This window comes from Dendropsophus ebraccatus, chromosome 14 (assembly GCF_027789765.1).
Source record: "Dendropsophus ebraccatus isolate aDenEbr1 chromosome 14, aDenEbr1.pat, whole genome shotgun sequence".
NCBI classification, from domain to species: Eukaryota; Metazoa; Chordata; class Amphibia; order Anura; family Hylidae; genus Dendropsophus; species Dendropsophus ebraccatus.
Window position 1 is genome coordinate 23830190 of NC_091467.1, and position 27646 is coordinate 23857835.

General features: G+C 43.8%; 1 protein-coding gene across 2 annotated transcripts; it reads right to left on the reverse strand.

Moving 5' to 3' along the window:
- Positions 1 to 667: 667 nt before the first annotated feature.
- Positions 668 to 25735, reverse strand: MED1 (mediator complex subunit 1). Of its 2 annotated transcripts, none has more exons than XM_069951557.1 (17): positions 25606 to 25735; positions 22171 to 22289; positions 22007 to 22085; positions 21866 to 21920; positions 20883 to 21015; positions 20040 to 20068; positions 17807 to 17878; positions 17665 to 17727; positions 17512 to 17585; positions 17334 to 17423; positions 15360 to 15474; positions 15005 to 15129; positions 14763 to 14881; positions 13544 to 13745; positions 11448 to 11543; positions 10350 to 10455; positions 668 to 4185 (listed from the first exon to the last, which is right to left on the reverse strand). In XM_069951557.1, exons 2-17 carry the CDS (start codon positions 22255 to 22257, stop codon positions 945 to 947), a joined length of 4686 nt encoding a protein of 1561 aa, XP_069807658.1. In that variant the 5' UTR covers positions 22258 to 22289; positions 25606 to 25735; the 3' UTR covers positions 668 to 944. The 2 variants fall into 2 exon arrangements, with proteins under 2 accessions (XP_069807658.1, XP_069807657.1); XM_069951556.1 differs by having other exon boundaries at positions 22171 to 22270; positions 25606 to 25734.
- Between the last annotated feature and the right edge of the window lie 1911 nt (positions 25736 to 27646).

Consider the following 27646-nt stretch of genomic DNA (forward strand, 5'->3'; position numbering starts at 1 on the left):
CTATATGGCAGAGTTAAAGCTATGAAAGTCAAACGCCCAGAGATAGTCGGGAGTTTACTTGTTAAAAAAAAATAAAAAATTGTCACTGAAACAAATTTTATACCAAACATTTTATTTCCATAACAAACAATTCCTGAACTCTTTTTAAAAATGTTTTGAATGACAAAAAAAAAAAAAAAGAAAGAAAAAAAAAAATCAGGAAAAATTATTTACATATAGGAAAGGGGTATTTACACAAAATAAAAAGTAAACTTTTTAAAATATAATTATTACAAATAAATCAGAATTACAAATAGGTGAGTGGGATGCTTAAAAAAATAAGGCATTTTTTTTTTTAAATCACAGCTGAATTTAGTCGGCGTGAAACACGCAACTATGGAGGAGAAGCTTTACACATGTTTCTATATGTGTAATGCACAGAGCTTTATCAAAATCAATTTTATGTACATTCATTTAACACATTCTCACAAGCATTGTACTTCCATCAACGGATTTCTTAAAAGCAACACCAAAATCTGGTGCCTTTACTTTTTATTTATTTTTTTTTAAATACTGATGCGTGTTTTTTTTTTTTATTATTATTTTAACGTGAACACTTCACTTACACATGGTGGACGTAGCCATAATACACATGGAGGGGAGAGGATGAGAAGCTAGGACTGATACATAGCTTTCTAACAAAAAGAAGCTTAGCCCATAGATCAGCTGCCTCCACTGTGCATAGGTGAGAAGTCCACTAATATTAAAAGTGGTAAAACTCCTTATAATGCCTTTTTCCCTCTGTATAACTTATATTTAAAATGGGACAGATACAAATAAAATAAAATAAGTGGATCCTACTGACTGCCGGTTGGGTCTAGACCTACTGGCAGCAACAGGCGCAATCTAAAACCGAAACAGCACACATAGCCACCGCACTCGATCTAGGTCTTATGATACAGAGTTCAGTTTCCTAGCAGAGCCACATCCATTAGGTCGTCCTCTTCACCGATCAGGTAACCTGGACTTGGACGGGCTCCTCTGTCTGAAGATAAAAGAGAGCCACCAACCATGGATAATGTAGGGTCGGAAGAAATTGGTGACTTGGACCAGCTTTCAGGCTTCATACTATAAGACTTCTTCTTTTCTCGATCCCGATCCTTATCCTTTAACCTCTTCTTCTCTTTTTTATGTTTTTTGTGCTTTTCTGCACTATATTCTGGCTGTGTTCGGCTGCCTCCGCCATCATCGGAGCTGGGGCTATTTTGATATGATTTCTCAGCAACTGAGGAAGAACCTGATTCGCTTTCACTGTCAAGGGTTTGTGGGGTATATGCTGGTGACTTGTTGTGGCTTGGTGAGCAGCGCTCATGCTTCGGGGTAGAACCACTGATCAAGGGTGAGCCATAGCTCTTAGGTATTTGTGACCTCAACCCATCCCCACTTCCTTCTCCAGGCTTCTGCAGGGTTACTTTTGCTTTAATGCTAGGCGACCCTCCATCATGCTTGCTAATGATAATTTTGGCTACTCCTGTACTTCCTGAGCCCTTTGTGTCTCCTTTCTTGGATGAATCAGAGGATCCAACAGAGACTGAAACTTTTGATTTATCTTTCTCACTCTTTTCACGCTTAACTGGGAATTCGCTTCCCACAGGTCCATGTTTTGAGGACATTCCATGACTAGGAGCGCCAGGGTTTCCTGCCCCTCCAGAAGGCTCCATAGGATCCTCTGAACCAGGACCTCCTGTACCCACCCCATGTTTGAGTTTATCTATTACAGCTGTCAGTGAAGGTTTTTTATTTCTGCTTGGGGACTTCCCTTTTGAGCTACCATGAAGGTTCTGGGAGAGATTGGAGCCACCTGAAAAAGAGGATGACGATGATGAAGAAGATGAGGACGACGAAGAAGATGATGAAGATGATGAGGAATTTGGCTTCTGTGAAAGAGATCCTGAAGAAACTAGACCAGATGATGTTTTCAAAGTGGAGTTTGAACTTCCTCCCGACAAATGAGAACTCCCTGAACCAATAGGTGACTTGGCCTTAGAAGAAGGTGGGGTCCCTGGCATTGGTTTCATTGGGGAAGATAACTTGTCAGAGCCTCCTGATGGTCTGGAGTGTGAAGGAGAAATGTTTGGCTTGGAGAGTGAAGGGTTCATTAATACTGATGGCTTTCCTTGTGGCTTAGTTTTGCTACTACTAGAACTATTGCCTCCACTCCCTAGGCCATGCTTAGTAATGGGGGAAGATCCTTGCTTGCCTAATGACTGGGTGCCACTTTTCGACTGGCTTCCCCCTGATCCAGTTGGACCAGTATATATTCCACTCCCTCCACTGCTCATCTTTATTCCAGAGGACCCATCAGACTTGCTGTTCTTAATTTTTCCTGAGACAGAGGAGGAAGATGAGGAGGAGTGGCCATGGTGACTTTTAATACTTGAAGAGTTTCCCGAACCACTGCTTGAATACTGACTATGAGAGGTCGGCTTTCCAACACTCATCGTACCTTTTGGAATTTGTATGGTAATTTTGGGTATTGGGGGAGTGGCCATGCCAGGAGGAGTCTGAGATCTTCCTGATGTTCCTGGAGATTTTGAACCACCGGTACTAGTAGGTGGGGTAAATGGACGATTGGCAATATGTGAGGGTGATTTTCCTTCGGACTCTTTCTTGCGTTTAGGTGGCTTTTCTTTGCTTTTACCATCACTAGAAGGTGTTCTACTGCGCTTTCCAGATTTTGTATCTAGGCCTGCACCCTGAATCCCACTTAACCCACCTCCACCCCCTCCCCCATTGCTTCCCTCTTTCACTCTCTGTTTTTGTGGTCTGTCTTTTGTTAAATCCCCAAGTAATGGGCTCTGACTTCTACTATGTGGTTCAAGAATGTCCACCCCACCCAGTCCCTTACCACCTCCAATAATACTAAAATCTACTGTTTCAGCAGCTGGCCCTACCTTGTACTTGCCTTCACTCCCATCAACAGGAATTCCTGAAACTACACCCAGTGAAAGCCCCTGCCCAGAAAAGTCCTGCCCAGGAAAATCATGATCGTCGCTCTGGCTGCTGTCTTCATTGAAGTCATCTGTAAAACCGCTTTGACTGTTCAGTAGTTCTGGGTTAAAATCCACACTGTTAAAGAAATTATTGGAGGAGTCACTGTTGGGGCTTCCATTTGCCTCTGCAATGAGATCAGCAGCATCTGCATAAGGATTGTCTCCACCACCTGCACCATCAACCGGAAAGACATCTGTGTCAAAGAGGGTGCTCTGAGAGTGACCAGAGCTAGAGGAGTCTCTGACAGGAGTGCCAAGATTGGGGCAATCCTCCCCAGCCCCTGGAAGCTTCGAGGCTTCCTCTGCTATGTCTGAGAGGATATCTGTAACATCTGGAATAATCGTGTCAGTGCTGGGCAGCCTCACCATTCTTTGCATACCAGACTGGGTATGGGCCATGGGCTGCTGGTACACTGTAGGGGGTGTTCCACACTGGCTAGGTGCTGGTGTAATATGAGGCGTGTCCAGGGCATCGCCTGCCATGCTCACATCAAATATTGGATTTTGAGAGTCCACATCCATTGAAAACAGCTCCCTTTGAAAGTCATCTTCAGTTTGGTTTTTCATCTTATCTGTCCTAGGTCTCTTTTTCTTGGGTTTTCCAGTTCCCGATGGACCTAGATCTGTTCGAGGCGATCCAGAAGAGTTCTGTCTTTCAAGGGGACTGCTGCCATACAATGTTGAGAAGTCCTGTGCTGGGTTGTCCTTTAGTAAGTTCATTAGCATGGGATGATTTTTAGTATTACTAGCTGGAGAAGAAACAGGAGGTGGGGTATGATGGGGTGGTGTGGGACTTGAACCTATATTTCCACCCACATTTCCTGTGATCTGAAGAAGACTGGTTAGTATGGGATTCTGAGTCACTTTGTTGTAGTCGTCCCCATGCCCAGTGGAATCGTGGCGCTCTTTTATACCCATGTTATTCATGTTGAATAAAGCAGTTATGGGTCCTGGGGGATATGAGCTGGTTGGGGTGGTGATTAAGGTAGAGGAGCCTGTGGTCATTCCGTAGCCCGGACTACTGGCTGGGGGAAGGTTTTTCTTCACCATATCTTCCACAGTCTCTGCAATAAGGGATAATGCAGGTGTATCTGCTTGGATGGTCTCTGCTTTACTACGAATGGCTCGCATAGTCACAGGGATGGACATGCACCTATGTAACAAAAAAGAAGAAAAAATATATAGGTGGATTTATTCATTCAATAACTAAAGTAGATTAGTACTATCCAACACATGTCAACTAGGGTCAACTAACTTCCCACATTTTTTTTTTAGTTGTCTGCCATCAGTCATATCACCCGACTTTATGTTTTCAACAGAGATGAGTGAACCTCGAGCACACTCTGGTTTGTCTGAACCCAAGCGTGCAGCATTTGATTACTGGTGACTGCAGAAGTTGGATGCAGCCCTAGGGAGTCCTGGAAAACATGGATACAGCCTATGACCTATGGCTGTATCCATTTTTTTCCCAGTACATCTTAGATCTGCCTCTATCGGTAACCAAATGCTGTGCATTCGGGTTCGGACGAACCTAAAGGTGCTAGGGGTTCGCTCATCTCTTACATTTAACACCAGGTGGTAAAAGCTGCCCATCAAATGCATAATGGACAAGGAGAAAAATATGGTCCTTAAACAGACTCCACCCCTAATGGTGCCACCCCTAATCTAAACCCAGTTACTTCAATCCATACCGTTAAAGGGTTGTGCCATGAATTATTTTGATAGCTTAAGTCTTAAAATGTTGTTTTAAAGTAATGTACGGTGTTTCTATAACAAAAAATACATTTTTCAGGAGGTTCTTATTTCATAGTGTCCCTCCCGATGCAATTGGAGGAGGACTCTGGACAGAATCAGTCTCCTTCCCCCTCTGGCAGCTAATTTTTATAATCATCTCAGCTATATGCCATGCTGCTGCCTTCTCTGAGAAGCAGGGCAATCTGTTATGTCCACAGACCTAGCTGTGCGAGGGTGGCCGAGTATGTGTGTCCACCAACATGTACACTGCAATACTACATACTATTTAGGTAAATTTCATAATTCTTCACCAGATCTCTACCTTAAGGCTATGTTCACACAACACAAAAGTACGGCTTTTGTTGCCATCGGCAACAACGGCCGTACTTTGTACGGTGTGGAACACTGCCTATTCTTCTATGGGATCCCATAGTATACGCTCCGTCCGGGATCCCATGCGGCGCCGCGAAGAACTGACATGTCAGTTTTCTGCGCCCGCAATTCAGAGAATTGCAGAATTGCGGCTGCAGAAAGACCTGTCAGTTTACACAATGAAGCGAGCGTCTCTGGACGCTTGCTTGATTGTGTGCTATGGGGAGTTCCAAAGTGGGCGAGAGCTGATGGGCCAGTATCAGAACACTGAGGCTGCAGGCTCATACACCATGTGAACATAGCCTAATTGTGTGTAAATGGCAAACAGGGTTAATTCTTAATGATCTATGGAATGGCGGGATAACAATAGAGTAAAACGATAGTATTATGCTGTCAGCATTATGTTTGGATAATGGCTAATTGTGAGTTAAAGCCTATTATAAGCACCAATAAAATACACCATAACATATTATTACAGGAGGGAAGGCAGACGCTTTCCATCACTGAGGATAAACCTGTACAACACCCTGTCTGGGCAGTTCTGACTGATGAGCAACATGAACGGAATGTCAATTAGACATAGACGAGGACTCAACATCCTGCAGGTCATAAATACCAAACCAGAGCAAGAACACAATTCATTCATCAACTCCGCACTTCCCAGGGTAAAATAAAGGATGTCAAACATAAAAGAAAAAAGAAATACCATTGTCTTGCTACAATGGCTACAGTGATGAATAGTAAATCATACATAATCAATATCTACCCATGTAATAAAGGTGTGCAGAGTAAGGGCCCTATTCCACCGGACGATTATCGTTAGCATAATCGTTAACGATTAACGATCTCAAACGACCGCTATTGCGAAAGACCTGAGAACGTTCACCCATTTCCATGGAACGATAATCGTTACTTATGATCGTAATTGCGATCGTTTCTTCTTCCGTATTTATTCGCTATTGCGTTCGTATCTATTGCGAACGACCGAACGATGTCTTATTCAATGCGAACGATTTGCGAACGTTTTGCGACCGAGCAACGATAAAAATAGGTCCAGGTCTTATAAAGCGATCAACGATTTCTCGTTCGGTCGTTAATCGTTACTGCATTTCAACCGAACGATTATCGTTTAGATTCGAACGATTTAACGATAATCTGAACGATAATCGTCCAGTGGAATAGGGCCCTAAACCTCCCTAACTCCTGGGAGTGGGATGGAATAGAGGAGGGGGTTATCAGCAGCAAACATCCACTCATTCTTTAGAGTTAAGAGTACAGAGAGGAGTTAAGAGAGGATTTTCAGGTCAGAAGGTGGTCATGGGCTAAAAAAAGGTACTGCCCCTATGTTTTTGGCTGGATAAGTCCACCCACTACCTAGAGTTAACAGCTCTAATGGCCGATGAGCAGTATAAACAAGCCTACTACACGGTTCGATAATTGTGCAACATATAAGGCTATATATATACTTCATACATACCTATCCACGCACCCTTTTGTTCTTCTAGCTTCTGCGTACTCCGCGCAGCCACTGCTGGAACTACTGATCCGGTCTCTAAAGCTCAGTCAATTATTGGCTATGACTGGACAGCACCGCGACCAGTGATTGGATGAGCGGCCTGTCACTTCAGAGACTGGTTCAAAACTTGCAGGGGCGGCTACGGGGAGAAGCTAGAAAAACACTGGAAGCGTGGACAGGTATGTATAAAGTTTATTATTTTTTTTAGACATTCATCAACCGCCGGCCATGCATCGCATCGCTATTACATATAGCAATGTGTGTCAGGTAGCTGATGATTTGTAGGATTAAACTACAAGATCAGCTGAAGATCATTTCGGCAGATCATTGACTTTAAAAGGGCCCTAAAACTGGCATCACATTTCAGATGAGGGCTGATTGAGCATTATAGTAATTTAAGTATCTAAGGCCGTTCCTAAATACTTGTGTGTCCTAGTGTGCATTTATTCTGAATGGGGAAAGGGGGGAAAGATGCTGCTAAACTCAAGGATAAGCAATACTGAAATACAACATGCCGACTCTTTTCACTTCTCTTCCTTGACATCTACCATTGCAAGCAGCTGGGAGACCCTCAAAACTTATTCAGCAAAATGGTCAGCTATTGAAATGTCTCCCCCCCCATTCTTATTTGAATATACCTTACCTGGGGAAGAGGCTGCCCATCACTATAGTTGATCACGGCGATCACAGCTATAGCGATAGGCAGCCTCCTTCCGGGTACTGTATATTATAAACAAATTCTATACCCACCAACCCACCCCAACAAACCGCTAGTACCATTAGTTTGATGAGAGTAAATCCTTACCGGTCGTGTCTTTTAAAATGTGCCCAGTGCCTTGGTTAGAGCAAAAAATCTTCAATTAATCTGCAGCGTTGTGTTATACTGGCGTGGCCTAGAGTGTCTGTGCCCTAGGTCTGCGACGCCTCTCCTTTCTTCCTCCCCACCCTTCTCATCATTAGGAACACCCCCAGGCAGGATTTCTATTCATCGCTTGTCATCGCAGTGTTCCGAATGATGAGGAAGGTGGGAAGGAAAACGGAGAGGCTTCGCAAACCTGGGGCACAGACTTGCCAGTATGACACAGAGCTACAGATTAAAAGATCATTTTTTGCTCTAACCGAAGCAAATCTTAAAAGACATGACCGGTAAGGATTTACTCTTATCAAACAAACGGTACTAGCGGTTTGGTGGGGTAGGTTGGTTGATACACAGTTGCTTTAAAGGGAAACTGTCATCCCCCATGCCGGGGAGACAGGCTCCCGACCCCCCTATACTTACCTGATCGCGCCGGGTCCCGCTTCTTGAGCCGGTCCGGTGACGGAGATTTCAGCGCCTGAAGCCCGGCGCACGCGCTCCTGAGGGGAGTCCGACGCTCATAGAGAATGAATGGTGCATCGGACTCACCATTCATTCTCTATGGGCATCGGACTCATCTCAGGAGCGCGTGCGCCTGGCTTCGGCCGCTGAAATCTCTGTCACCGGCTTAAGAAGCGGGATCCGGCGCGATCAGGTAAGTATAGGGGGCTCTAGCAGGGAGTCGGGAGGCTGTCACCCTGGCACGGGGGGTGACAGGTCCTCTTTAAATAAGATATACAGTACAAGGAGGCAACAACCCTGCTCTGTATAGTGCTGACACCATCATGGGACTTGTGTCGCTCCTTACCGTTGAAATTCAACAGTATACACTTATTTTAATGAAATAACATTACAAAGTAATATAACTTTAACCCCTAGCTGCACTAGGACGTTACTGAACGACCTGGTGCCACTAGGGGAGTCCAGAGGGGGATCGCGCAGTGACCCCACTCTAAACTGCTACGATCCCTGGTTTTACGGCATATTTTAGGCAAAAATTACATCTGATATTGCAAAGTACAAATAGTGGCGCAAAAAAATAAGGGCTCATCTGGGTCTCTAGGTGGAAAAATGCAACTGCTATGGCCTTATATACACAAGGAGGGAAAAACAAAAGTGCAAAAATGAAAACTGTCTGTGTCCCCTAAGGGTTAATATTTTATTGAGTATTCCACAGTTCAGACAAGATGTGAAAGAAGGCTGCAGAGATATCAAGTAGTATTGTTTTACTACCTCTTCAAGCCTAATAACTTCTAGGTAGGTTATCGGGGCAACATCCTCTCAAAAGGTAAAACCAGACAGACATGTAACTTTAAACTTTTGGAGATTATCTGCATTGTGAGATTGCAGTATGTCAAATTCATATATTTTGACAGTGTCCTACCGAAAAATGGCACAAAAGAATGCCCATTAAAAACAGCATCAGTCACAGCTACAATAGTGCCAGCCATCAGATCAATTATCAAGATTACAAAAAAAAATAAAAATCTTTATATTCAAGGAGTGAAGCATAGCTACTCTCCATAAGCAACTAATTAAAGAAACTGCTATGTATAAAATGCACTAAATTGTTTTGCAAAGTATCTTCACCTCCAAGTCTGCATGACACACACTATGTCCCCTAATTTCTTTTTTTCTTTCTTTTTTTTTACCGATTAGAGCTAGATGGAAGCAGCTATCATGTCTAAGCTGCTTTTAACAGTATTTAGAGATAAGCTTTACAGCAAGCCCTATGACATGGGCACTAGTCTAGAGCTCATCCTATGTATTACAATAAGAGGAGGTTTTAGGCATGCTATGTGACGTGTGCAGAAGCCGTTGTGCACGGGAGGGGAGGCTGAACTCTATAATGTGATCCTGTCTTATCTATATACTGCTGTCACCTTTTACTGTAATCCTTTCTATAATGATAAAGACGCTGCCTGAAAGTAATACAGAGTAGGAAGCCTCAGCTTAAAAAAACTGTCAGTAGAGTTATGCTGCCCTATCTCAGGGTAGTACAAACTTGTGACAGAGAAACAGAACAATGTATCACTTATGTAGTTTTGTGTAGCTGATTCGGAGACAGAACAAGCCCAATAACTAGTCCTCTCCATTATGTGTGTGCGCTCAGGTGTCTTATCTAAACTGTATAGGCAGGCAGCTGTCAATCACCAGCTTTCGGGAGGGGGGGGGGTGGAGTTAGTGGTACAGCCTAAGGCTATGTTCACACTATGTAAAACTACGGCCGTAGTTCACGCCGCAGAACTACGGCCGTAGTTTTGCGGTGTGAAACAATGCCTTATTTTCAATGGGATCCCGGCCGGAGCGTACACGTAGTGTGAACATAGCCTAAAGCCTATTCTTCTGCATATCAGGAGAACTACTGAACAGAATGATGTAAATAATACACCAATCTGTTCAGTATTTTTGTGACTAGTTTATAATGCATTCATTTAAGGCAGCATAAACCTAGTGATTCAGTAGTAGACCTAGTGGCCAAACTAAAAAAAACAAAAGTATCTCAAGATTACATTACAATATAAGGGTATATGCACACTAAGTAATTCTCTTGGAAAACTTGCTCCCCCACTTGAAGTTCCATCCATCACATAGGCTCTATTATATGTTCAGGGGGATTCCGTTGTCCGCCCAAAGAACTGACATGTCAATTCTTAGGACCGACAGCTGAATCTGCCCAACCGTAGAATGGAGTCTATGGAGCAGACGGAGAGGGAAGCAGAAGTGCATAGTGCCGAGCGGTGGATTCAACATAGAGTTTTCCGCAAGAATTACTCTGTGTGAATATACCCTAAGATAGTAGAATGGAAAATTAGGAACACATTCCCTTTATACTCACCTCTGAACCACTTTGGTGATGAAATCATCCGTACATATAAGAGCATCAGAAAGACCTTTGTAAAGCTTGCAGGATACATGGGTGGAATCCTGGACGTCCATCACAACTGTATGGAAAAGAGTGTCCATCAGTAAAAAAGTGCAAGAACAATGGCCTAAGCTGTACTCAAAATTGCTTTTAAAGACACCTCCCAATGATGCCATCTATTACATACATTATTCCTCAACAGTACCAAGAAAAGTATGAAGGTCATTGTGTTAGACGAGTTTTTAGAATTACCAGTGGCACTATAACAAATCACGCCATGCCCTGTCCATATCCATATATTAGGTTGCATGGTGATGTCATGGTGATGTCACTTCCTGGATAACATGGTGATGTCACACCCCGACTCCCAGAGCTCTGTGGGCTGTGGCTGCTGGAGAGGATGATGGCAAGGGGAAAACTGAGGGACACAGGGCACTGGAGGGAAACTGAGCATCCCTCTGCCATCTCTCCAGCAGCCACAGCCCGCACAGCTCTGGGAGTCGGGTTGTGACATCACAATATTATCCAGGAAGTGACATCACCATGTTATCCAGGAAGTGAAGCCTTGATGCAGTAGTAAGTGCAGGGAAAAAAGCACTTTATAAGTGTATATTGGGGATTTGTATAACTTTTGAGGGGCAATACAATACTTTAATAAAAAGTTTTGCCGGACTTCTTTAAGCCAACTTCAGCCAATGGTAATGAAATGCCAAGACTTCCGTGTTAGGACAGACTCAAGCATGCTCGAGTTGCGCTCATTCCTACTTTCTCCCATAGTACAATATTTGTCAGGGAGGATGAGACCCGGATGCATATAATAGGGCCTGTCTATGGTCAGACAATCGCTTTAAGAAAATCTGGAGTATTCTGAAAACACCTTAATGGCAGCTGAGTGACAATTCTGACCTGTGAACTAGGCGGCAGAGGACACTGCAAAACAAGGTGACAACATAAAAGAAGAAACTGAAAAAAGGTTAATTAGTAAAGCCAATTCAGCATGGGAATGACCCCCTTTCACCTCCTACTTTATAATCCTCCCCTCTATTCCAGACCTTTCTGAAAGACACTTACCGCAGACCAAAGAGTCATTGACCGGATGCTGGAATGAGATGCTGATGCAGGAGTCTGACAGGGGGGACACCTCAAACTGCAGAAGGTTAGGGCAATCTAAGCGAAAAAGAAAAAATTATAAGATTACTAGAGGTAACCCAAATCATCACACTTATCATAAGTATTGCATCCAATGTCTAGAATTATTGTAAGAACTTTCTAAAGACTTGGCAGATAATAGCACATGGTGGGAGGTTGTAGTGAATATAGTGCAAGGGAAATACATGGAGAAGCCTGGATGGTTCTCCTCTGCTCATCTCCCAGCTTTGACATAAAACATTTCCAAGACTATTTTATCAATTGTTAATAGGAAACTTTTTTATGCTGCCCGACAGCATAAACAAGTAACTAGCCATCTGTGCAGCTCCTCACCCGACTAGGTTTGACTGACAAGTCTCTCCCTATTTGAGTGGAATACCCCTTTAATTGATAAGTCTTTTTCTAAACACAAACATAACTTTTCATATGTTGCTGCCCATGTCATTACAAAGTTAGGGTATGTCCACACTACGGAATCCCGGCAGATCACCTGCCACGGATTCCGCAGCTCGCCCCCACGCGCATCTCCGCTGGTCCCATAGGCTTCATTCTACGGTATGGCAGAACCCATAGCCCGCCCAAAGAATGAACTTCGGACGGACGGCAGAATCTGCCAAGCCATAGAATGAAGCTTATGGGACCAGCGGAAAGCAGCAACTCAGAGCTGGGGGAAGGAGACTGTATAGATAATAACAGGTATGGAAGGAATTGTTAGTCTCACCATGGGCAGCAACATATGAAAAGTTATGTATGGGAGTGGAATACCCCTTAACTCCAGTGTGATGGGCAGAAGCCACGATGACCACCAAGTTGACTAGTTTTTTTTTTTTATGCAATTTTTATTTATGCAATTTTGTCTGAACATAACAACTGCAACAACCAAACTATAAAAAGTACAGGCATCAAGTTACATAGTAGAAAACCAGTTGACAAATCTCATCAGTCATAAATTTAGGGTAAAGAAACATGAATCTGAAGTATCTTTATCTTTACCAGTATAAGTATCTCGAATTTGGTAGCCCTACCCAGGGTGGTTAAAGGGGTTATACAGCGCCACAAAAACATGGCCACTTTCTTCCAGAGACAACACGACTGTTGTCTCCCACTCAGGTGCGGTTTGCAATTAAGCTCCATTCACTTCAATGTAACTGAATTACAAAACCCCACCCAAACTGGAGACCAGAGTGGGGCTGTCTCTGGAGCAAAGTATCCATGTTTTTGTAGCGCTGGATAACCCCTTTAAGGCCTAGCAGGAAGGACTACAGGACAACAGCAGCAACCCCATGCCTAGGGCCCCGTATAGGAGGCCTCAATAACAACATACCTAAAATAAACACACACAACAGTCACACACCTTTCACGCTCTGCAGCTCCCCTGCCGCCCCCCTCCCCCCATTACCGAAGAAGGAACCGCTCTCAGATCATTATGACTGTATCGGGGTTGCCGTATCAGGAACAGCCAGCCATTGCAACCAAATCTTATCAGACTTTTTTGGACAGTTCCTTTTTTTGATACCCAGTTGACTAGTTACCCCCCATTCCTGTATAATTCTGAAACAATCATTTCAATGAAATGCTGCAGTGCTTCAGAGTAGATCATACTTACCATTGTAATAAGAGAGTCTGTACCTATTTCACCCTACACATGGTTCAACTCACATTTTTCCTATAAGGTTTATCCTTTCAATCATTTTCATACCGAAAACCCTAAAATATCTGTTCTGAAGTCTCTTCTATAAAAAATACCCCTCTCATTTATTTCCGCTTCTATGTGTTTTTTAGTGCTGATGCCTATCTGCATTTAGGGGGTCTGGTTCTGGGCTGGATCAGTCTTATTCCTCCTCTGGCAGATTACTTTTCTTGCATATAGGTATTGCTATACACTCTGAACACCATGCGATGACCACATACAATGTAAGTGAATATCAGAACTTCTACTTTGGATCTTCTATGATACCTAGCGGTCTATACACCTCTCCTTACTTATGAGCAACCTACACACAATGGCAGTAACGTACCCTCTTTTACCACAGTGCGCTTCACACAGCTCCCAATAAGCGTGTTACAAGCCATCTGATGTCGGATGAGGTTGAGGATGGTGGGAACACGTCCAGGGTGCTGGAATGGAATCTTACTAAGCAGGGTCCCCTGCAGGTATCGTCCGTCAGGCAGGGGAGCGTCTTTGTTTAAAAAATAGCAGTGTTGCTGACCGGGCAGAGCCTGAAAAGAAACATCAGAACATATAATTTATTCCATATCTTTTTATTCAGAAATCTCTCCACTTATTCTACTAAGGCTAGGTTCACATCACGATTTTGCTATCCGTTTGCATGGGTCTCTAAACTGCGGCCCTCCAGCTGTTGCAATACTACATTTCCCGTCATGCCTGGACAGCCAAATTCAAAGCTTTAGCTGTCCAGGCATGATGGGAATTGTGGTTTTGCAACAGCTGGAGCGTCGCAGTTTGGAGACCCATGGTTTAATGTATCCACTCTATGAAAAAAAAATGGATGCAAAAACAGATGCTGTTGTATGCCATCCGTATTGATCAGTTTTCCATTGACTTACATTATAAAAAAAAAAAAAAAAAAAAGGATCAAAACAGATCCATTTTTTTTTACGTACACAAAGTATGGTTCTCCATGTTTTTCTGTACGTTTTGCAAAACGGATACAGTGAGACAGAATGTGAGCATCAAATATGAAAAGCTCATAACATAGTGAGAAGTACAACAATTGTATGGGTTATGGCAGGGTTGGATCACCATCTGATGCTCTCCAACAAAAGCAGCATAACCCTTTACATGAGTTCTCTGGGACTCCATGGGCAACTGGAATAAAGGGAAGCATGGTGATGCACCATATGGGCAACACTGTTGTGTGTTAGAGGACTCAGAGGTCACACTTACACCAGTCAAGCAAGGAGGACCTAGTGTATCCCAGAGAACTGTTAATGGGTACTGCCATTAGTTTTGATTGGGGAGAAGTGCACAATAGTGTATTTCACTCCCTGGCTTGCAGAAATCTCTGTCCAAGCAGCTTCATTACAAGTCTGTGAAGTCAATTGATGGAGATGATTGACAGCTGGGAAGTGAAGAGCCCTACCCACATCCTGCTTCTTCCTCAGTTTATCAGCAAGGAGACCCCGATTGATCAAAACGTTTGACATTTCCCTGTGACATGGTAGGACAGGTAGACTTTAAGGCAATTAAGTAAGTTACTGAAAATATATACATACTGCATAGAATCGCATGTTGTGGTTTATAGGTGATGGCTCCTTATCTTTGGCAAGCTCAAACTGGGTGACCAGTTCATAGTGAGGGGAGAAGGTGGGGGGTGTTTCAAACAAAGGAATACCTAAAAAAAAGACAAGAAGATGTGTCACTAACAAGGTATACAAGACAGGACTACAGGAAAAAACTGCTCCATAAACTATTGTACTATATAAGAGGAGGGATAAGAACCTGTAGCTGTGCTCACCTGTACAGTTCTGGATTTTCTGTATGAAAGCACTGGAGACAGGAATGGGTTGTGGAAACTTAAGGAAAAAACAGGCAGGAAGGTCCACACTATTGGTGTTGGTGACGGAAGAGAATGATGGAGTCCTGCAAATGGAAGTCAGTGTTAATAAGGACAGATGTGACTCTCCGACTTCCGGCTGACCACATCTTTATGGCAGATGGATGAAAGTGTAGGCCTCCCTACAGACAGAAATTTTTTAAAGGCAGGTCTTGTTCCAAATCTGTGATGAAGCTGCGGATTCAACGCAGGTTTCACCTCTGATACACAGACACTGGCAAAACCTGTCGAGAAAATCTGTGACAAATCTCCTTACCCCTTATTGTCAATAGGATGTGAGCCCATGATGAGAGGAGCGATGGGTAGCTTGTACATTGCAGATGTGGCTTCAATGGTGACAGATACATTTAGACCAAGTGATCGAGGAAGTACTGAAAGGTAAATCAAAACATTTATAAAATGAAATATATTGAGTTTATGACTGTGGTGAGGTCAAATACAAGTTTCATCATGCATACCTACTTAGTGCTCTGCTCTCTGGCTGCCGCTCCGCCTCCTCCAGTTGCTAATGATTCAAGAGAAGGCGTCAACCTGAAGACACTGCCAGCAGCCAGAGAGCACGATGAGAGAGCAGGATGCCAGATCACAGCAGCAGCGGTAAGAATGCAATGCATGTGATCTGGAAACTGACAGCATAGATATATGCATATGCATGCTGTCGGTTTCCTTTTGCGGTTTGTATACTATATATATATTATATATATATATATATATATATATATATATATATATATATATATATATATATATATATAGTATGTGTGGTTTTATCAATTAAATAATTAGTTAGCACAGTGAATATATAGTAGCATATAGGAACTTGAGACAGTCATCCTGGATTAAGTGTGAATACATTTAATTTACTATTGTTCTTGGCCTAACGTTTATGGAGACTCCTTATCTTAGCTACCTGTCACCTAGATGTTTTATGACTGTTTGTGAGAGTCTTCACATTCTCCCCCAATGAAAACATGATGCTGATCTATGCTTGCCCAAAGTACAGGTGGCTAAGCGCCTTGCTGGGGTGTTGGCCATCCTTAGTGTATAGATGAATGGCACTCAGGGGACTGTAAAAGCTGATGCACACAAGCAGAGGGGGGCCATTTTGGTGGAACAGCAGAAGAAGAGGGTGTGTAAAGTCACCTCCCCCGGGTGCCCAGAAGAATAGGTGGGGGCTGGGGCCCTCCTCTGGGATAGCTAAGTATATTGTACTGAATCTGACTTAGCTTTGTACCTGGTATTCTGTATTTATCTTTATACTTTTCTTGCTTTTATTACTTAAATAAACTTTATTCACTTCTTATTGTGTGTGGAAATATTTATTCCACATCTTAGAACCTACAATAAAACACTGTTGGCCGAACATCTTCCTGTGCGACCAGTAGTGATAAATTTCTAAAGCAATCCAAAAGATGTGATCAACAAAGGATCACATCCTCGGCTGATCACTATCACTTTTATGTTGGGCAATTATCGGACAAAGAGCATTTCTAGTAATGTTCCTGACTGATAATCGGCCGGTATAAAATGCTCTTTAGGTTAGTTGTATAAAATGATCACCCCTTCGCAATCCTATACCACCAGGGATTAATCCTAAATCTTAAAGGGATTTTCCAGGACTTCTTCAGTATAGGCTATCCATATCAAATTGACAGCCCACAATTATATATTTCCCAGTGCCTTGGCACCTAAATACATGGTGAACTGTTTAATCCCATACGTCATTATGGAATTAACCCACCCCCCTAGACCACCATCAAGAAAGCTTTTAATAATCCTATTACCCTGGACTGCCAGGAATGATGCAATTAACACCAAGGGATTATGGTTTGTATTGGGCTGATTACTGGCTGTTCCGAACAATAATTGTTTGGTGTAATAGGTCATGTCAAAAGGCAACGATCAGCCGACGTGCAATGTCTGCTAATTGTTGTTTTTCAACATGTTAAATCACAACAATCACGACAGTAACAGTCTGCTGCCTGTCGCAACATGCAATAGAAGAGGCGGACGCTGCTCTCTTTGTTTGACCACTCAGATAATCTAAGGATCGTCAGGGACCCCCCCCCCACCCCACCCCCCGCTTGCTGTCTGTGAATGTAATAGCTCAGACAGTAAGCGGGGCACGTAGAGAAATCAAGCGCTGACTTGACATATCGTTCTTCTCACATTGTGCGGTGTAATACGGCTGCAACTCTGCCTTATTCTTAACAACCAGTTTATAACTCACCATGTCCTTCATTAAGCGTTATTGCAGCGCCGGTGGTATTGTCCAAAAGGTCATATGGAGTGATATAATACTTTATATTCATTACATGGCCTAAGATGACAAGAGAAACGTGTAAATCCTATGACAAACCAGGACCTTCTGTTTCGGGTCACATTTCTCTTGCTTTCTTGTAGATTACCTCCACTTCTTGGCGTCAGGTGTCCAACAGTCCCCTGTAATATTTTGTCCAGCACGCTGGCATTGGTCACCTGCCTGTAAAGCAAAATACATATGTAATACTTGTAAATTAGCATGTATTTAAGCAGGTCTCCTTGTGTACTTTGGCGCTTACCAATACATTGCAGCCATTTTTGTGAGGTCCATTTCCAAGGACTGAAGTGCTAAAAACATTTTCCTATAAAGAAAAGACAAGAGTTCAGATGGCTTTATAGTGAGAGGATTCAGTGTCTGACCTAAGAGTAGTGGGCACTTACTTATCTCCTGGCATCTTGTACAAGTTCACCAGGCTCTTCAAATACTGAGAGAAGTCCTCAAAATTCTTATCCCTGAGGACAAAAAAACATGAAAATATGAGAAGTGTACAGATTGTATAATTTAGCAATAATTCGATTTGTACTGTGCTGACCTAGATTGATGTTAAGGCTACAAACACAGACGCCAGATCTGCAGTGGGTTTCACGCTGTAATTTGCTGCAAAGATCCGCGGATCTATAACCAGTCATTCTCAATGAGAAGACATACTCGCAGTGGGACTGACATTTCGCAGCTAGTATGGAAGGAGACCGCCCCGTTAACCCCCACTGGCCGGAGCATATACTGTACCTGCTCCAGGACCCGGCTTGCTTCAGGGGTTCCTGGCTGGACGTCCAGCTCAGCCAATGAGTGCGCTACCCCGCCGCAGCACACTGATTGGCTGAGCGGGACGTCCAGCCGGGAACCCCCGAAGCAAGCCGGGTCCTGGAGCAGGTACAGTATATGCTCTGGCCGGTGGGGTTAACGGGGAGGTCTCCTTATATACTCGCAGCGGGATGTCAGTCCCACTGCAAGTTTGTCTTCTCATTGAGAATGACCGGCCAAAGAGCCGCAGCGGACTTCGCAGCAAATTCGCAGCATGAAATCTGCTGCGGATCCGGCGTGCGTGTTTGTAGCCTAAAGGGACATTCAGGATTACTTAAAGGGGAATTCTGGTGATTTTTTTCTCTTTCAAATCAACTGGTGTCAGAAAGTTACATAGATTTGTAAACTACTTCTAAAAAAAAAAAAAAAAAAAAAAAAAAAAAATCTCAGGTTTTCCAGTATTTAGCTGCTGTATTTCCTGCAGGAAGTGAGTACTAGAAGACGTGCAATTTTGAAATAGAAGAAAATTACAAACATTTATAACTTTATGAAACCAACAGGGCTGTAAAATGAGTATACTCACCTCTTCCAGTGTACCCTGATCTCTCCATTTACCTACCTGGATCATGCACTCTACCTCTTGATGGCCCTCCAAACTGCTATCCCTGTGACTGACCACAGGGTGTTTGGAGAGCAATCAGCATGTCATCAGGGTAAGGAAACAGAGGGATCGGGGTGGACTGGAGTGTCTGCATTGGATTAGGGGAAGAGAGTACGCTCTAGTTTTTTTTTTTTTTTTTTTTTTTTATTCAATATTTCTTTACTAATTACTTACCCAATAAAAAATTACAAAAGAAATAATACAAAACAAGTGCAAATAGCATAGCATACATTCTTAGCTGGCGAAGTCCAGCACACATTGACGTTAATACAAATATAATACAAGTTACCACTAAACTGAGACCCCCCCTCCCCCACCCTTACCATCCCACCCCGGTGAAACACAAAGCAACCAAAAAAAAAAAAACCTGATTAGGCCAAGGCCTGTACCTCCCAACCCAACCATCATCGTTTAAAAACAGCATTGCCTTTTATTCCGCGACCTCTGAACCAGACCTGTTCATACTGTTGTATTAGCGCAAGAAGGTTAGACCATTCCTTCACAGAAGGCGGAAAAGAGGAACCCCTGGAGTGTCTGCACTGGACTGGGGGAGGCGAGTACGCTCTCGTTTAGTTATTTTACAGTCTTGAGATGCTGTCTATTCCAAAATGCTCCTGGTGTCATCTTTTGAATAAAAAAAAAGAAAAATTATTAATCCTCAGTAGTGGTATCAATGAGGCATGGCCTAGAGTGTTTGTGTCCTAGTTTTGCCCCACCTCTGTGATATTCTCATACCTCCACCGGGCCGGTTCTCTGGTCTCCAACACTTGTTTCTTTAATTGTGCATGTACCATAGCGATCCTAGACGATCCTAGGCACAATGACACGCTAGTGTGGAACAGAAGCCTGGCCACAACACTATGCCTGCACCATCTAGGATCACTACGGTGCATGCGCAATTGAAGGAACGAGCGTTAGAGACCAGAAATCCGCCCCAGGGGTGGAGACTACCACCACAGAGGCGGCGCAGAGACACCTCTCTTTGACACCACTACTGAGAAATAAGATATTTTTTTCACCAAAAAGACGCACCAGCAGCATTTTGGAAGAAACATCCGGGAAGGAATTTACCTCATCTAAGGAAGGGTACCAATGGTTTAACAGAGGGAGTGGGGGTCACAGCTAGCCGAGAAATAAAAGGCTTAGCCCAGGCTTACTTCTACAGGTACTTTACTGATGACACATTCCCTTTAATAAAAGATACCAACCTTAGCTGCTGCACAAGTTCCGGACTACTCTGTAAAATATGAAAAGAAATTATTACAACACCTAAAATTTACTGGTTCATTGACAAAAGCTGACAGAGAGCATACAGTCAGTGCATAACCTGGGGTGGGCTGATCACATTATTGTGGTGAGCTCCAATCATCCCTGGGACAACTGTGTCCCTGTTCTCAGGATCAGTGGGGGTCACATTAGGAAAGAAGTTACAAGACATACAAGGTTATCCACAACCTGTCCCATCCATACATCTGTCACTTAAATACTGTCCCACACATTCTCTGATCTTCGCAAGACCTCCCTTTATGTTCTCCTCTATTAGTTCATGTTTATTATACTTGCTTCTTGCCACCACCACAAGGTTTGCTGATGTACACAATGACATGTTCACACAAGGCCCATTGACTTTAACGGACCAACATGGCCTAATACTGACTAAGTTTGTTACATTTCCATTGATGGGTCACTGCCATGATACAATGCTGCGTACTCTCCACAGATTGGCTTACAGAGATGTAGATGACGTCTGGCAAAATTTCAGCACAAGCCCTATTAATTAGAATAGGAATCGTGATCAGAACTTGGAGAACATGGGGTGATCTGTGGCGAACATGCTGCATGGCATCATGGCAGTGACCATTCATAGTCCGTAGACACACCAGGGTCACGATGCAGTAGATGTTGGATGCCGACAAATACCAGTTGTGGAGAAATCATGTACACCCTGGCACTTAAAAATAAATAGTATATATATATATATATATATATATATATATATATATATATATATATATATAGGAAATATATGCCCCCCATAAGGTTACACTTACCATAGGGCTTTCCCCCTGATGAGCCACCTTGACATCAGACAGCTGTCCCTCTGGATCCAAATGAACCTCTAGGTAGAAGAGATCTGAGCTGATGTAACACTCGGTGCCATTAGGACTTAGATGTGACGTAAGACTAGAATCAGGAGACAAATACCAGATTTATAACTGTGATCATTACTAAACCATAGCACACTAAATAATATGTGATGAATGGGACCTGCCACGTCAACTGCTGTGCAAGTACTATAGGCACAGTACACAAATCCAATGTTATGGCTATGTTTGTGATACCGTCTGTAGCAACTGCTATAGGACATACTCTGTGCAGAGTACAAAGCGGCTTCCTGCCACTGAGGATTCTGGCAACCCGGAGGAAACAAGTCAGATGTAAGGGACCTGCGTTTTGTGACATAGGGTGCAATAGGGAGTGTACCAAAGGGTAGATCAGGGTAGGGGTCGCCCTTATTAGGGCGAGTGCCCAGCTCCACCCTGTGCGAGCAGGGGTAGTTTCATTTACTAACACTGCAATAGGGTAAAATAGGGTGGGTTGGTCCTTACCCTGACGTTGTTTAAAATGATTCCAATGCTACTAACCTCAAAACTCTGAAGTACCTGATCGGCATACGTATCTAATTGGCCTTATATAGTGTAATGACTAGTAGCAGTGTGTTTATCATAGTGGCTACATATATGTGTTTGTGTTTTGTTGGTCTATGTATGTGAGGTATTTGGTTCTTTTTAATATAGATAAATTAAAAGTTAAATTTTAGATAGTTTACACCCCTTTCTGTGATTTTGCTGTACAAGTACTGTAGACAAATGGGTTGCACGGAAAGGATCAATGATAAAAGATTACACTTCTATCTACTAGAGTGAAGGAGAGGTTTGACCAACACCATATTACAGTCCACATTCAGTGTATGAGCAGGATGTTTTAGGGTCTTCAGCTTCACACATTGTATATATGCCTACCACCAGCTCACCCATTTTGTCTTGCTATAGATTCCAGGCGGTCCGTCATGGCAGACAAGGAAGACACTGCAAACAGAGATGTCTTGTTAATGTCTTACTAGAAAAAAAAGAAAAAGAATCCTCTTCTGTTTTTGGTGTAAATCACTGCTCACCTTTTAAAGCTTTCTGTAGAGTTTCTAGACAACCGACTAAGTGCTGGTGCCCCCCGGTCATCATGCCGGTCCTTTTCTCCTGCAGAAATGGATGGACACATTAGTACAAGTGACTGCAAAGAGAAGAAGCCGTGTACAGAGCTGGAGACAGAACAATCTCTCACCATAATCTGCCGAACCAGCTTGATGGTTTCGGGCCATGGTCTGTTCTGGCTGTACTTGGCATGGAGGCGCTCCAGGAGTGAACTCATTTTGGCTGGGACCCTGCAGGGAACAAGAAATTCTGAATGCTACCATTAATAAGAAATGGCAAAAAAAAAAAAAAAATTACATACTGATCCCAACATGTACTATTCTGACAGTGCCCGGGTTGCCGCTGCTTCCTGGTCAGTGACTGGCTGGGCAGGCATTTCCTACATGTTGGCACATCATCATAAAGTGGCGAGTTGTAGGGACCCAGGCAGGTGGGTATGCATTATTTTTCCATTCAGCAAAACCCCTTTAAAAGGGGTTGTCTGGGATTAACACATAATTGGGGACAGTGGTGTGTACTTACCTGTCCCACTCCACCGTAGCTGCAGGGTCCGGACCGCCGCTGTCAGTGTTTCCACAAGATCCGCAGATGTACTGTTCCCATAGGAGATGGCCACCCAACATAGATTCTATGCTGTCTATCCTGGGAACAGTACGTCAGCGGATGTTGTGGAAACGCTGGCAGTAACGCACCAGACCCGGCAGCTACAGTGAATTGGGACAGGTAAGTATACATCACTGACATGCCCGCCGCAGTCCTGATCAGGTGTTTATTCCGATCAATCCCTGATGAGTCCATTCTTCCAGTCTGCCACCACACAAACAGGGCATCACCCTAAGTCTTACTCGCCCTAGCCTGACTACACAGAGCTGCCACTTCTACCCCAGCAAAAAAAAAAAAAAAAAAAGTAGATAAACACTATACAGAGTAAAGGTCGTGGCCAAAATAAGAATTAAAGGCCTGCTTTTTCTGAGAACAGCGCCCCCTCTTGTCTATAGGTTATGTCTGGTATTAGAGCTAATACCAGCCACAAACCATGCACAGGAGTGGCAATGTTTCTGGGTTAAATATATATATATAACATTACTAAGAGTAAATGTAAAAGTATAATAGTAAAATTTTCAAACAATTATTGATGATTTTATGGGCAGCTCAAAAGATGCGATCAACGACATACACACAAATTTTCATGCACACACGCGGAAAGATTATTGCTTGTAATTTTTTGCACAATAATCTTTCTGTGTAACATTCCAGCCTGAGATGCCCTAGTCATGCCACATCAATACCCACCCAAGAGATGGCAGTTTAAAGGGAACCAATCACTGGAAAAAAGCATATAGAGCTTTTGAAATGTGCTGTTAGAGCACACAGCACACTTGCCACACGTGTTTCCATAGCCTCCGTGCCTTCCCCGTGTAAGCCGCAAAGTAACTTTATAAAATTGGCGCCCTGTATGCTAATTACCTGAGGTAGCCACCTGGGCTGTGTTCGGCTAGCAGGTAGTCACGGTCCCCTGGGCGTTCTTCCGCTGTAATCACGCCCCTCTGGGCGTGATTCAAATGGCAGAGTGGCTGTGGCGTCACTCGGGAGCGCGCCGTGCCCAACGTCTGAGCGCTTACGTACTGATGCCGGACGCCGCCGCAAATGCGCAGTGCAGCCGCTTCCATTCCGGTTGGACTGCGCCTGTGCAGAATAGCCTCGAACTCCGGCTAACAGGCTATTCGAGGCTATTCTGCACAGGCGCAGTACCGCCGGAATGGAAGCGGCTGCACTGCGCATGTGCGGCGGCGTCCGGCATCAGAATGTCACAGCTACTCGGCCATTTGAATCACGCCCGGAGGGGCGTGATTACAGCGGTAGCACGCCCAGGGGACCGTGACTACCTGCTAGCCGAACACCGCCCAGGTGACTACCTCAGGTAATTAGCATACAGGGCACCAGTTTTATAAAGTTACTTTGCGGCTTACACGGGGAAGGCACAGAGGCTATGGAAACACGTGTGCCAAGTGTGCTGTGTGCTCTAACAGCACATTTCAAAAGCTCTATATGCGTTTTTCCGGTGATTGGTTCCCTTTAAGGGGTACGCCAGTGAAAATTGTTTTCTTTCAGATCAACTGGTGTCAGAAGGTGCCAGAGATCTGTCATTTACTTCTATTAAAAACTCAAGTCTTCCAGTTCTTATCAGCTGCTGTATGTCCTGCGGAAAGTGGTGTATTCTTTCCAGTCCAAAGAGCAGGAGAGGTTTTCTATAGGGATTTGCTTCTGCTCTGGACAGCTCCTGATGTGGACAGAGGTGGCAGCAAAGAGCACTGTGTCAGACTGAAAAGGATACATTACTTCCTGTAGGACATACAGCAGCTGATAAGTACTGGAATAGAAGTAAATTACAAATCCCTGGCACCAGTTTAATTGAAAGATTTTTTTTTCCTCTGCTTAAAGTGACTGTACCACCAGGCCCAGGCTGAAGCACTGGAGGCGGGCCGACCCACCCTTAGTGGGAGAAAACCCCCGCCCCTCTATGATAGGGTTCCACTGATTCTAATGGAGTCACGTCATGGAGGGGCTGGGGTTTCTTCCCACTAAAGGTGGGTCGGCCTGCCTCCAATGCTTCAGCCTGGTGGTACAGTCACTTGAAGTACCCCACATATCTGAAGTGTCATAGAGACGTGTTAAAGAATCTGGGTGCTGAGACCCCAGAGCAAGATCTCCAGACACGTTCTATACAAAGTCTAGGAATAGTGGTGAGTAGACTTGCTGAAGTGTTCGGCACCATTCTCAGAACTGTACCACAACATGCCAGGCACGCTTTCCTGGAAGCCCTAGGGCGGCAGCCAACTTCTCAGTTGCGGGGAATCTAATGGCGAGCGTTGCGATTCTGAGAACGTTGCTAAAGCCAAAGAGTTCAACAAGTCCGCTCAACACTATCTATAAAGTCAGCTGGATGTCAGGGACAGCAAATAGTCAGGCAGAGCCATCTCCTCTTCACTGGTTACCAAGCACAGCGCCATACACTTTGCACTGGTCATGCCTGGTACTGCAGCTCTCTGTAATCAAGTGAATGAAGTTGTGCTGCAGTACCAGGCACGGCCACTAACATGTGTATGGCGCTGTAGCTGATAAACAACAAGGGGCATATGAGGCTCATCATTGGCCACTTCCATCAGCTGATCTGTGGGGGTGTGGCCACCAATCTGATTACATTGCCCTGTCCTAATATCAAGTTCCTGGAAAACCAATGTCAGGGCATGCTGGGAGTTGTTGTTCTACATCAACTGAAAAGCCGTGATCTCCACACTGCAGAACTACAACTCCCAGCATGCTCTGACAGGATCTGCATAGGAGGCCTCACAGCGCATCAAGGGTTAATCAGACTGACAAATATCATCATCATTCTCCTCCCCTCCCCCATTTACACATCCAGATCCAGTCAGCTGCACACCCATAGGGAGCCTCCCGTCTCACTGTCATCCATGATGGACTCCAGATGTCTGGATTACAGGGAGGAGGCAGAGTCCGGCCCTATTTCGCCACCAGCGCCGTGCCCTCTCCTTCCCGCACTCACCCTCCGCCTCGTTTCCCCGGGTGTTCCTCCTATACGGGCGGCCGCGGCCTGCTCCCCCGATCCCAGCACCCGGAACCTCCGCCGCAGCCCCAGCGCCGATTTCCCATTGATCTCGCGAGACTTCCACGAGATGATCGTAGTGATTCAAGACGAAAAAACGCGAGAGCGCAGCGGGGGCCCTTGTCCTGTAACGATGGTAACAATAAGTGTAACGCCAGCGACTGCCGCTAGATGGCAGCAGTTACCACGCAGTGTAAAAGAAGGCGATAGAGCAACAGAACAGAGATTAAACTATATAACTTGTTTTATGGTGAAATCCTCTCAGAAACCTAAACAATGCGATTTATTAGAGAACTGATAGGTCATAGCCTTCATGGTTCTGTTATGTTTAGTGTGAACAGAGCCTTAAAGGAAACTAGTCTAATAATAAAATAAAATAAAAATATAAATGTATAAATTCTCTTTGAAAAATTATTATTCTTCCAAAACATGAAATAAAAAAATTGCATATTTTGTATTACCTCATCCATACTAACCCAAACTATAAAAGTTTATCATTATTTATTCAGCACGGTGAATAATAAAAAAGGTACTAAAAAATAAATGAAAAAATAAGCCCCCACTGAAGAAGTGCACTCATCTTGGCACGTGAGCTATCTGTGGGTCCCAGACAGATGTGCTGGAGATGTGTTTGGCTGCCGCTCCTTTCCCCGGGTTGTCTTTCTTAATATTCCTGACTCTGAATATCCACCTCCCCCCATCTTTCTTTTCCTTTTCTGGTACTTATCATCTTGCAGTCATTGTGGAAGTAGAGAACTCAAAATTATCCAATAAAAAGAGTTTATTAAAGGGGAACTCCAGCCAATCCAGAGGGGGGGGATGGTGGTAACATAATAAAGAGTCTATTCTTACCTGTCCCCGTGCCCCTTCTTACCTTGCCCCCCTGACAGCCGCCAGGCTACAGTTTCTTCCGGTTTCCTCCATCGGCACCTCCCAGTGGGAAGAACCAACTTAGCCAGTCAGTCCCAGTCAATGATTGGCTGAGCGGGCATTTTACCCGGCTGGGACGGGATATGGGAGGAGATTGAGCTGCAGGAGGATGGTGGCTGTCAGTGAGCTGGTGATGTTGTGCTGCGGGGGAACGGGGACAGGTAAGTATAGATTCTTTATTGTGTTAACATCATCCCCTGCCCGCTCTGGATTTTTTAGATTTTAAAAAATATTTATATATATTTTTTTTATTTGGTATTGCTGTAATTGTTCTTAACAAACCCATATCATGGAGAATAACATACAGTATTTTGGCAATGTTCAAACAACTATTTTTAACGGACGTTATTTCAGAGTAGTCATTGTTTTGAAACTAAAATTGTTTAGCATACTTTGGAGGCTATTGGTTTATTATTTAGGTTCAGCTTAGATATGGCTGCTTTTTAACACCCTTTTGGGTGTGGCTGTTCTTTACTGTAAATTGAATTTTGCTTGAAAGACAGCATGTGAACAACTCAAAATAATGGCGGAGAATAAATGTCCTGAACATGAATTTGGTGGCCGCTGCGAACACAGGCTGTTATTCTATACATTGTGTGAACGGACAGCCTTTGTTTGCATTGGCTTCAGTGAGGTTCATTAAAATCAGTACACAACAGATGTTATTTTAACTTAATTTAGCAGCCGTTATTTCATTAAAAATATCATTTTGTGAACACCCCGTCCCCCAAAAAATCATACTATATAAAGAGTCCCTATTATTTAAAAAAAAAAAAAAAAAAAGCTTTAGATATGTCAGAGGGAGTTTAGACCCTGACCAATCAGTAGAATGAGCAGGGCCGCACTGCTGAACACTCCTCTTCCTGCTCTGTGTCTGTGACTTAGCCAGCCCCATAGACTTAAAGGGGTATTCCTCCCCCCCCTCCCAAAATTATTTTTACATTAATACATTGCCCACCCATAGCTTTCCATCTTTCCAATATCAATCCATTATGGATTCTGCACAGTTTTGCTGTTATCTAGATGCACTCACCCTCACTGAATGCATAGA